Source organism: Psammomys obesus, unplaced genomic scaffold (assembly GCF_907164565.1).
Source record: "Psammomys obesus unplaced genomic scaffold, mPsaObe1.curated_primary_1811, whole genome shotgun sequence".
NCBI classification, from domain to species: domain Eukaryota; kingdom Metazoa; phylum Chordata; class Mammalia; order Rodentia; family Muridae; genus Psammomys; species Psammomys obesus.
The window spans coordinates 3432808-3445674 of record NW_026596326.1 but is presented as its reverse complement, the minus strand read 5'-3'; the positions used below and the strand labels follow the sequence as shown (position 1 = coordinate 3445674).

The 12867-nt window shown below is 40.4% G+C and overlaps 1 protein-coding gene across 1 annotated transcript in view; it reads right to left on the bottom strand.

Annotated features, from left to right (window-relative positions):
• Sgcd (sarcoglycan delta) overlaps nt 1-12867 on the bottom strand; it is a 541179-nt gene that overhangs the window by 98046 nt on the left and 430266 nt on the right. The window contains exon 6 of the mRNA XM_055597224.1: nt 5537-5609. Coding sequence (XP_055453199.1) covers nt 5537-5609 — 73 coding nt within the window. The remainder of the gene's footprint in view (nt 1-5536; nt 5610-12867) is intronic.

Below are 12867 nucleotides of genomic sequence, written 5' to 3'. Positions count from 1 at the left end.
AAAGTAGATAAAGGAAACAATGTGTATACACTTTATAACTTCCGTTTAAATTTAAAATGATTTTAAAAGAAGTTAAAACTATATGGAAGGAATAGATGTCTAGAACCAAAAGAGAGTTGGATTTCTGTAGAAGCCAGGGATCCCTGTTTGGATCAAGGCCATGGAATGAGTTTAGTGCATTCTTGATCCACAATAGCACTGGGGGTAGACAAAGATGCTTCCCCTGAGAAGTTTGTAGTTTTCTACTTGCTTATAAAAGTTCAGGAATCTCATTCAAAGTACTCTGCTTCCTTGAGTCCAAAGACACAGCAGCATGAAGGTGGCAGAGGCCAGAGGACATGGGCTTCAAGTTCATTATCCTTTGGGCTTATAGGCAAGGTCAGCATCAGTCAGCAGCATGGAGTAAAATGTGCTGCTATTCAATAAAAGGATTGAATAAAACATGTACAGAGAGTCTGGTCTAAGTTAGTCTGTGAACCATAATTGGATACCTTCTCAACTTGTCTAACAAGTATATCCACCCTGTAGCTCACAGTGAAGATAGCTAGGGATAGGGCTCAACACAAAAACACAAACTTAACTAAACTATTATGATTTTATTGTTATATAGTGTGTATATATATGCATATATATCACACCATACACACACACATTGTAATCTTACTGCTTTGTTCGGGGGTGTAAACTTTGTAGGTGACAAGGTCCTGTGCAATGTCAAAAGGCTGGTAATGCAACCAGATGCCAATGAGAAAGAAATTCTAGATAAAAAATGGGCTAAATTATGCTATTTTGTATTTTCAGCTGGGCTCAGGCTACCAAGATTTGGATAAAATGTACAAACAATAGAAAAGTATCAGAATAACATATGGAAATATTTTTAAGATGCCTGTCCTAGTCAGCCTTGTTTACTTGACACAGACTTTAGTCATCTGAGAGGAAAAGCCTCAGTTGAGGAAATACCTGAATTAGGCTGGTCTGTGGGCATGCTGTGAGGGACTGTCTTGATTATTAATTGTTGTAGGAGGCTCCAGCCCACTGTGGGTGGCACCATTCCCCAGGCAGGTTATCCTGGCTGTACAAACAAGCTAGTTAAGCATAAGTGAGTAATCTAGAAGGCAAGCCTGTAAGAAGTATGCTTCCATGGTTTCTGCTATGTCTCCCTTTTTAAATTCCTGCTCGACTTCCTCAATGAAAGACTGTGCCATCAAAGGATAAGCCAAACAAACCCTTTCCACCCCAAGTTGCTTTGGGTCAGAGTATTTTGTATCATGGCAACAGAATGAAAAAAAGGAGATAATTTTGTCAAAACATTACTTTGGGCATCTGTGAATTTTGCCCATAATTTTAGAATAAGCAATGAAAATGCAGTTCTTACCTGAAGTCTTTTGTGGTTCACTATGCTTACACTTCCTCAGGAATTTTAGAGGGTACATATTCTAATGCAATTTCTGGGGCTTCTCTTAGGTTTTAAGTAGACACTGAAAGCTAATCTTCAACACACTAGGAGCAAACATTGTCCTGTGCTCTCCATGGACCAGCTCTTCAGTGCAGACTGATGTATATAGAAATGCCCTTTTGGTATGGTTTTATTCTATCTATATATGTTTATAAGGAACAAATGCTAATTTGATATGACATAATAGTGAGTAAATGAGTTTAATTAGCCTTTGTGTCTCCTTAAACAGTGGTTACTTTTGTGTTAGCAGTCTTTCTTTTTTTATATTTAATCAATACAATTTAATCAAAACAATTTAAATCAACAAACCACCACTTTTGTCCATAACAAAAACCAAGCATTATAATTTTTTATTATTTTTAATTTATTTCTTTATTTTATTTATTATAATTTATTTACTTTGTATGCCAGCTGTAGTTCCCTTCCTCATCCCCTCCCAATCCTACCGTCCCTTCCTCTTCTCCTCCCATGCCTTCCACCAGTCCACTCCTCCCCTTCCCTCTGACCCTAGTCAATCAGGTCTCATCAGGACTGTTTGCATTGTCTTCCTCTGTGGCCTAGTAAAGCTGTACTCCTCGCATGGGGAGGGGATCAAAGAGCCAGCCACTGAGTTCATGTCAGAGATAGCCCCTGTTCCCCTTACTAGTGTACACACATGGAGGCTGAGCTGCCATGGGCTACATTTGAGCAAGGGATCTAGGTTATCTCCATGCATGGTCCTTGGTTGGAGTATCGGTCTTTGCAAAGACCCCAGAGCCCAGGCGTTTTGGTTCTGTTGCTCTTGTGGAGCTCCTGTCCCCTCTAGGTCTTTCATCTCCCCCTTCTTTCATAAGATTTCTTGCACTCTGCCCATAGTTTGGCTGTGAGTCTCAACATCTGCTTCAATACCATGCTGGGTAGAGTCTTTCAGAGGTCCTCTGTGGTAGGTATATAGTATAGGAAAACATATTAAAATCTGTACCCTTAAAGAACCTAAGCAAGAAGGAGGACCCTGGATAAGATGATCAATCCTCATTCAGAAAGGCAAATGGGATAGATATAATAAGAGGGAGAAAACAGGGAAGAGGACAGGAGCCTACCACAGAAGACCTCTGAAAGACTATCCAGCATGGAATCGAAGCAGATGTTAGCAGTCTTTGAGGTCATCGTTTCTGGTTCTTTTAAAAACATGTAAAGGTTTGTGAGTTATAGCACTATACTGCACAATATAGCATTAGAATGGACTTCAGTGCAATGTCTATACTGTTTATTTGGTACCTATTATCTAAACTCTCCTGATCTCTTGTACCCTTCTCCTTCTTACTTATAATGACAATTATTCTACTCTTTATGATTCAATCTACTTATTTTAGGTTTAACATATGAATGAGGTCACATATTATTTGTCTTTATGTGTCTGGCTTATCTCATTCAATGTAATGTCCTTGAGTTCATCCATGCTGTGACATGTTGCCATCATCCCTTTTATGGCTTTTATGTTGAAAAAAATTAAGAGTTATTATAAAAGCAATTTTTGATGGAACTTTACAAAATCGACCCAGAGAGTCATTAAGACTTATGTCATTAAGTCATATGGCTTATGCATGACTCCAACTGCCAACTGCTGTCTGAGATGCAAAAATTTCACATTAAGCATCTGCAACACCAGAATCACAAAGCAATGACTTCGTACTCCAAGCCTAAGGATGTACATTACTAGGTGACTGGACTTATGAGGGCCTCAGCCCAGTTCATGTTTTTTTTCTTTACCTTTTCTATTGTCAGTGGCCCACCTAAGCTCCTACTTCCTGCTTTCTTAGAACACTGATTCAGGTTATCTAAACCTGGGTTCCTGAATTGTTAATCCTAAAACTCCAGAGGCGGCCCTTCTTTCTCACGCTGTTTCTGAGTTAAAATTCAGTGACATCATGCATCTGGCACATTTTCTTTATCCATTTATCCATCAAGGCACAAGTGAGTTGATTCTATGTCTTAGCTCTGCTCTAACTGTGAGAGTATTACTGACTTCATCAAACATGTACAGACATACACACACACACACACACACACTGTGGCAAGGCAGCTGGATTGTAAACTACAGCTCCACCTTATTTGGGATTTTTCTGGAAAAAAGTTCTTATTCCCCAACAATTATACTCTTTTCTCTCAATCTATTTTCCTCTATAATTAGGGAGTATACATTCTGAAGAAATGTCTTGGGCTAGGGAATAATGTATTTCTCATGAGTGTGTTTCTGTTAGGGGAATGCCGGCTTTCCTGTCGCTCTGGCCATTTCAGCCAAGCACAGATCTAGAGTGTATATTGTGAAGGAGCAGAAGATGCAGCCTATGCAATGCCGGCGCACCCCGTTACATCTGATGTCTATTATGAGGAAGTTAGCCATGGTCGTCTGAGCTAGTCTGATGCTTTACCTTTGGTGTCAGTCAGGCGAAAGAAATGACCAAACATGCTCTCTCCTCTAGCCTCACAAGATGCCCAAAGGAAAGAAGGTCAAGGGGAAGAAGGTGGCCCTGGGCCCTGCTGTCATAAAGTCACAGGAGGCCAAAAAGTTAGTCAATCTTTTGAGAAAAGGCCCCCAAACTTCAGCGTGGGGCAGGATATCCAGCCCCACTACATTAGGCTGCAGAGGCAAAGGGTCATCCTCTATTAGCAGGCTCAAAGTAACTCCTGCCATTAACCAGTTCACCCAGGCCCTGGACCAGTAAACAGCTACCTAGCTACTTAAGTGTGCCCACAAGTACAGGCCAGAGACAAAGCAGGAGAGGAAGCAGAGGCTACTGGTCCATGCTGAGAAGAAAGCAGCAGGGAAAGGAGGCATCCCAACTGAGAGACCACCTGTCCTTCAAGGGTCAATACAGTCACCACCTTGTAGAGAACAAGAAGACTCAGCTGGTGGTGATTGCCCATGATGTAGACCCCATTGATGTGGTGGTTTTTCTACCTGCCCTGTGTGGAAACATGGGAGTCCCCTACTGGATCATCAGGGAGAGGCCAGGCTGGGGCAGCTGATCCACAGGAAGACCTGCACCACTGTCGCCTTCACACAGGTTAACTTGGAAGACAAGGGTGCTGTGGCTAAGCTGGTAGAGGCTATTAGGATGGATTACAACGACAGATAGGATGAGATCTGCCACCATGGGGGGAGGCCACAGCCTGGGTCCTAAATCTGTTGCTGACATTGCCAAGCTGAAAAGGCGAAGGCTAAAGAAATTGCCACTAAATTAAATGTACACTGCTAAGTTTTCTGTGCATAAATATAATTACAAAATTATTGTAAAAAAAAAAAAAGAATTACCAAACACAAGGACAGCCAGCATTCTCTGGTTTCTGGGGTCTTATAATCCTATCTTAGAAATTACAGTTCTATTTATATTGAACATATCATTTTTTTATGTGTTTCTCTTGCTTAACTGCCAGCACCTAGGATGGTTTCTAGGCTATATCTCTATGTCCATCTCTCTGTACATTTTTTTCATTTTCCATAGTTGGTAGCAACTACACAGCATCTCAGATGTCTCCCCTGCTAAAACTGCACACTTATATCCATATTTGAAGATCAATCCCAGTCCAAAGAATATCCACAGAACACAGACCCAGCTCTACACCACCCAAGTAACAGACATTCTGTTACATGGGGAAATACTTTAATTGGGTTCAGACACCAACTTCTTTTAGACAGTACTTTTGGGGTAGCTAATCAACACCAATTGTGATTTGTTTTCTAACTATATTGATTTGAAGAAACACAGAACAAAAGCAATAAATAGGCACTGTCAACCCAGAAATCTAATCACTAGTCACCTTTACGCAGCCGGCAACCTCTCACCTCAGACCTTCAATTTCTTAAATACTTAGGAAAAAAAAACAGATTGAAAAATTATTGTCTTCAGTCTCTTCCAGTTAATATTTCATTTAAAATTTCATATAATAAATGTCAATATTGTTCAAAATGAGTTCTTGGCCAACCACAGACGGGAAACAGCTACTGATGTATGCAAACCATATTATTCAAAATGAGTCCATGGGAGCCACAGACAGGAAACAGCACTGATGTATTGCATATCGAAGCCAGAAGCTTACCTTAGTTCTTTGAAGGGGTCTGCTCTGACATTAGGCGTTTCTATGGATTTGGGGAAGACTGTGCCTTCGGCTCCTATGGAGAAAAGACAAAAGCAGACAGACATTGTGCATGTGCGGTCACCCAGGCCACCCACAGCACGCTGATTAGAGCTGGGAGCATGCGTGCTGCCACTGGCTTCAGGGCTTCTGGTAGGACAGCGTTAAATCAGTTCCTGCAAGAAACCCTTGAAAGAACCAGGGGCAACTCTTGTTACATCAGAGTGAGGCCAGGCAGAAAATTCCACCCAGGTTTTAGCTGGAGGAGGTCATGAAATAAATCAATATCTTAATTAAAATACAATTATATTACTGTCCACTTCCCTTGCTCATCCTGGGAGCCCTTTCCCATGCATTCCCCCTCAAACTGATAGCCTCGTTTTCAAAAGGGAAAACATCTTTAACAACATGCCTTGAGATAGGAAGCTTTAACTCTTGTCTATTTTAAACTATTAATGGCCCTCTGACTGAAAGTTTTGAAATACAGCAGCTGAGGCCCTCTCCCTGCAACTCAGTAAAAGCTGTGTAACATGGGGTTAGATGGTAGTGTTTGCCTAGTATCAAGCTAAATTGTATTTTTTCTGTAAATAAAGTTCTGCGTTATCATTTAAAAAAGTTATACAAGTGGAACATATATGTGACCACTTAAAGGACATATTTCTATACAGAGTATTAACATCGATTCCCCGTCCAATTGAGACATTCAGCTCTTGCTTGAGCTTTCAGCCTTTATCTTTAGCACTTGTCAACATCAGCTGAACTTTTCCAGCTATAAAACAATAGTAATTATCTGACTTTTATGCTCCCTGACAGATTTCAAATCATTTAACCTGCAGTGTTTAGGGACAATTGCCCTGGATATTAGCTTTTCAATTAAACATAGCTGGCGAGGTATCCTGTACTTTGCAGACTGTAAGTGCTTCACATTTGGTGTGTGTCTTTGATACTGTTAAGAAGAGTAGAGTATCTTGCACTCATGTGCAAGTTTCTAGATCTCTCATATTTATACTGCCTAGAAATCCTTCATTTGTGATTATTACTCTAAATTAGATTTATCTTGGTATAATGATGTGTCTAGAAAACGAATTTTTAATTTACATATGTAGGACCTGCACAAACATTCAATCTTATGATAGTAGCAACAGACCACTGCAAAAACAATCAGAAAGTGATATTTTGACCTAACGTTACACATAGCTATTAAAAGAATAGCTGGATAATGAAGAGCAATGTATAAGTTAACGATTTTGAATGAATTCTGTAGGTTCCATCATATGTACTAGCACATGTACTTGCAGCATCCTCAATGAACTGACACCATCACTGTGTAGAAAACATTAAGTGTGGGCCATTTTAAACCTTTCTCAGCCTAAAGACTTTCTTGTGTATCTGTCCGTGTGTGCACAGGTGTGCTCATCCATGCACACCTAGAGTCGACATTGGATCTCTTCCTCAATCACTCCTCACCTTATTTTTTTTTTTTTTTTGAGGCAGGGTCTCTCGCTGAACTTGGAACATGCTGTTGTGGCTAGACTGGCTAACAAACAAGCCCCTGGGATCCTTCTGTCCCTACCCATGCTAAAATTATAGATGTATTCAACCTAGTTTGTCTTTTTTTTAATTTTTTTATTTAACTTTTATTAATTACACTTTATTCATTTTGTATCCCCCCATACGCCCCTCTCTCCTTCCCTCCCAGTCCCACCCTCCACCCCTTTCTGCATGTATGCCCCTCCCCAAGTCCACTGATAGGGGAGGTTCTCCTCTCCTTCTTTCTGATCTTAGTCTATCAGTTCTCATCAGAAGTGGCTGCATTGTCAGGGTTCTAGGTTATCTCCACGGATAGTCCTTGGTTGGAGTATGAGTCTCTGGGAAGTTCCCTGTGTTCAAATTTTCTTGTTCTGTTGCTCTCCTTGTGGAGACCCTGTAGTCTCCAGCTCTTACTATTTCCCACTTCTTACATAAAATTCCATTCACTCTGCCCAACAGTTGGCCATCAGGCTCAGCATCTGCTTTGACAGTCTGCACGGCAGAGGCTTTCAGAGGCCCTACATGGTAGGTTCATAGTTTGTTTCCTGTTTTCTTCTTCTGGCTTTCAGAGGCCCTCTGTGGCAGGTTCTGAGGTTGTTTCCTGTTTTCTTCTTCTTCTGATGTCCATCCTCTTTGCCTTTCAGGATGGGGATTGAACATTTTAGTTAGGGTCCTCTCTTTTGCTTAGTTTGTTTAGGGTACTGGGGTCCTCAGATCTGCATAACAAGCACTTTATCCACTGAGTATTTCTGCAGCACAGACATATTTCTTGCTTTTTAAGAGTCTATATAATTTCAAATCCATTGAAATGTACACATAATGAAATCTACAGCTTGTTATGCAAATTACATAAGAATGTTCAAAGTTTGTTATGCATAAATTACTAATTTTGCCCCTGAGATTTCCTCATTATATTTTTGTATAACTGCAGAATAAATTAGATCTTAGACCATCATGTACCTTTTGTTAAACATGCACTAAATATGGTTTTTCAATTAAATTTTTCCTTGCTGTGTCCAAAGGCTTGCTCACACAGAACTATCCAACATTCTGACACTATGGCATGATGTTATCACACAAGCTGTGGTCTCCACATATGTTTGGCCACATTCAGAGGTAACTGAAGTACATGAAGCTCACGGGCCACAGATGATGGAGGAGGTTGCTTACACCTGGGAAGTTCAGGAGGCAGAGGCATGAGGCTGCCAGCATTCAGGTGACCTTTTTCTTTTTCCCCTTTTTATTCAGTCTGAGACCATAGTCTTCAAGAGGGTATGGCCCACTTTTTACTTTACAGTTAATCCTTTCTGGGAAGTCCTCATAAGTAAATCCCAATGAATGCCTTTCTTATGCAATCAAGCTGACAGAAGAAATTAGTCATCACAATGAGTATATATTTAACATCTCTAGCATTGCTGAGATCCTTGGAGAAATAGGTGGGAATATAAATAGGTGAGAACTATAAAATTGCCATGGGTTAAACAACTCCACAGAAGTCACATGGTGAGATGTCATGTGAGGCTCTGGGCACATCTGCTGTGCTGGAATTTGGCCAACGGGGTCCTCATGTCCTACATAGCCCAAGCCATACTTTTAGATATGAATTTCTACAGAAAGATACAAAAGGCCTCTCATTTGCTGAGGAGCTTTGAACATGACATATAATTCCCATTATGTTCACTTTTTCTTTTGAAAAAGAAAGAAGAACATAGGCTAGCAAAATGGCCCACGGGGTAGATCAATTTTCATGTGAGGCTGAGCACCTGAGTTCATCTTTGAATTCACATTAGAGAGGGAGACCCTACTCAGGGACAATGCCTTCAGACCTCAGCATGTGTGCTGCGGTGGATGGATGCCTTATGGTGAAGAGGCTGAGTATCTGATAGATGTGCAGCCTGCACCATGGGGACGTGAAATTGTTCTATAGTCATAGAGCTTGGGGGCTCAGGGTTGGAAAGTTCGGTTCAGCCTCAGTTCCAGACCAAGCGCTATTCACATCTGGTCTGGATGGTATCTTTCAGCAGACTTTGTCTGCTCTGTACCTATTCCTCTTTCTCTGAGTCTGAACAAATAGCAAGGCAGTCCTGTCCTCAAGTAATGCTTGCCTTTAGGGCCCTGGTTACCTGTCTTCCCAAACTTACTGATACTTGCAATGAGATAAGATAGTAACACTTTTTTTTTCTTCAAAAGACCTGCTATTCTTAAGTCCTACCAGGTTTCTGATCTCCACATTTCCTACTTTTTCAGACAGCCGTCCATTGAGACAAATCCACAAAGCTGCCCTCTACCTATTCTTGGATAATATATTATTTTTATTTTATTATTTCAAAAAGGCTCCTATTAAAATGATACCCACTGAGTCTTTCTTTTGACACAATATAATTTACAGGCAATAAATGTTCATAAACAGTTTGACTGAAAAATCCATACAACCATTTCAGCTTTTCTTTAAGTTCCATTTAATGTCCCTCAAAAATGATTTCATCGATGTGTTCCCATTAGCTGGTTCTCTGCCCAATAACTTAGTTCCATGCAATCAATCAGGAACTTATACAGCATGTGACAGGATCTATCTAAAGTATTTTGATTCACTATAAAGATCTGCACAGTGGCTCCTACTAGCTCAAGTAGGAGGTACACTTGTAGAAATATCTTCAATGTACTCTTGTTACCATAGTAACGGAGGCATAGGGCACTTAAGTTCATAGTTCAGGGTTACCACAGTTTTCTTTTGAGGACTTCTGCATGTTGGAAGACGTGAGCTATAGTCTTGTGATGTGTGATGTGATGTGTAAAGTATAAGGCACAGCATGCAACTTCTCTAGGCACTGATTTCCTCCATTGTAAAATGAGAGGAGTGAAGTGGGACCTTCTAACTCTACAGTTCTGTGAGGTCGCCATCTGACAAAAGGAGACTTTTATCCTTGCCTCCTCCCTTTTCCTCCTGGGGAAACAAAGAACTCTACTATATACACATATATTAGAGTATATATATATATACACATGTATATATGTGAGTCTAGGGTCCTGCATATGCTAAGCAGCTGCTATGCTAGCCCTAACCTGCACTTAATTGGCAGAACAAAGCCATCAGAAAATAACTCCTGTCAGAGATGAACTAGAAAAAAAATGTTATAGATGGAAATAATGAAGTAATGAACATTATATATACCTTTTAAAACCTTGAAAAGTGACTTGGAGAAATCTAGAACCAAACACCAGGTCTTCCATTTCCCATTTCTGATTTTCCAAGAAACAAATCAACCCTTCCTTCAACCATTCTCCCCACCACTCTTTTCCAGGAAGACCTCCTTAACCATTTTATTATAATCCAATGTATACATATATATTCTCATCCTATGAAGGAAAATATTATTTTGAAGTTATATACAGTGGGAAAAGGTGTATTCTGTATTCTGCAAGGCTACTTGTGGTTCTGTTCTTTTACAGTGGTTCAGGGAACTAACTAGATAGCATGTGCCATGATTCAGGAGAAGAGTATGGTGTGCAGCAAAACCCAAAGTTCAATCCACTATCATACCCTGACTAGTTGAAATAATTGGTAATTAACTGAACCCACAAATGAGAATATATATTCATAAGAGTGCTAGAGACTCAAAAGAAGACAAATATTTTAAATATCCCCAAAGTCTCATCTAGCAGACATATTTTCTGAAGAACTGAAGTTTTGCTGATATCTGAAAAGTCATTAGGAATGAGCTCATGCAGAGAGGGATGTAGCAACACAAAAAAAAAATACAAAGGCTGGAGAGTTTTGAAACAAAACTGATAATGACTGTGTAATTAGATCGTATTTAGCAAGAGGCAGCCATGATGGGATAATAGAGCAAAAGACAGGTTCGGGGAATGCAGTGCTCTAGAGGGTAAACTAATTGTTGATCAAGAGCTATAATTTGATTGAATTCAGATTTTTAAAAGATTGTGTGGTTGCATTTGTGGACCAAGTGCTCACTTTAACCAAATATTGATTTGTTGAAGTTTTAACCCCCATTGGGATGGCAGCACAAGATGGGGCAGTGAGGAGCATGCTGGGAGTGATTTGTCAGTTTGACATAGCTAACGTCATTTTGGAAGTGGTAACCTCAAAAATGCTCCAACAGATTGACCTGTGAGCAAGCCTGTGGTGTGTTTTCTTACTGGATGGCTAATAGGGGAGGTCCCAGCTCACTCTGGGTTGTGCGAGCTTTGGGTTGGTGGTCCTGGGTGCTATAAGAAAGGAGGCTAAACAAGCCATAAGAGCAAATACTTCTCTCTCGCTTCTACGTAAGTCCCTGCCTTGCTTGAGTCCCTGCTCTGACTTCCTTCAGCGATGGGTTCACTTACTTGGAGGAAAAAGAAAAGAAAAGGAACCCCTTTCTGTCCAAATTGCTTTTGGTCATTGTGTCTTACTAAAGCAATAGAAACTCTAACTAGGGGAGGAATACAACTAGATTTTTGAAGAGTTCATGAGGTTGGAACCCTGATGATGGAATTAGTACCCAGAAGAAATGCCAGTTATGTCTTCTTTCTGTCCTGTTTCTGTTATGATAGGAGTCACCTGTCTACTACCCCAGGATGAGATTCATAGGAAAAAAATAGGCTAGCATTCATTTCCCCTCTCTAGTGTAAGGGGAGTGGGAAGTTGGCCATCTTCAAGTCAGGAAGAGGAGTCTGGCCCTTCTGACATCGGAATTCAGACTTCCCAACTACCAGAACCACAAGAATGCATGTCAGCCGAAGAACCGTGCAGCCCATGGCGATGATAGTGGCATTCAGATGTCATGTTGCATCATGGAGAAGACAATCACAGATGTACATCTGCACACAGATGTGCAGGGGATGGGGGGGAGGGAGGATAGGGAATCCTGAGCTAGAAAACTCACAGTGAGAAGAAGGAGTGGAACTGAAGAGTTATGTAGAAGAAGACTACCAAAGTGTGTAGGTGCACTGGACAGGAGGACATGGATGGATGACCACAGATCCCTAGGAGAGACCTAAGATGGATGTTCAAGCCATGTTAACAAGTGTTCAAGGCCAGTGATGCCCACAGAAGCCATATAACTCCTAAAATGAAATCCAAGCAAGTATTTGGTATTTTTGTTACAAGCTCCTGCTTTTAGTTTCCTTATGAGGAGGCAAGAAATATAAAGTAATTTAAATCAAACCACCTGTTCTATGTATAAGTAATATATTTTAGTAATTACAGAAAACCATAAATAGTTAATTGAAAATGAACATGCTCTGTGAAAAAGCACTTTTCTGGTTACCTTAAAGTTTTAGATAAAAATATTTTCAAGCCAGATGTGGTGGCGCACACCTGTAATCCCACAAATCAAGGAGGGTAGAGGCAGGCAGATCTCTGTGAGTTTGAGGTGAGCCTGGTCTACAAAGCGAGTCCAGGGCAACCATGAAACTACACAGGAAAATACCTGTCTAGAAAACCAAAACCAACCGTGGAAAAAGGTTTTCATATAACTCTTATTGTTAGAATTCCTTCTAGAACATGTGTGACAGTCTTAGCTTAAGCCTAGAATATTGAAATGGAAATGGTTTGATACTCAAGTATAGTATTCCTTAGATTTGAGACCCATTTTTATACAAACTGGTACCTTCTACAGCACAGAAATCATGCTAGGTACAGAAGTGATTTGTCAGACAATAATCTCAGGAAACTCCACAGAAAGCATCTCTTTTGTAAAAATTATTATTTAATTTCTGTGTATGTGTGTGTTTAAGCACAAATTTGTATGAGTGCATAGATATGT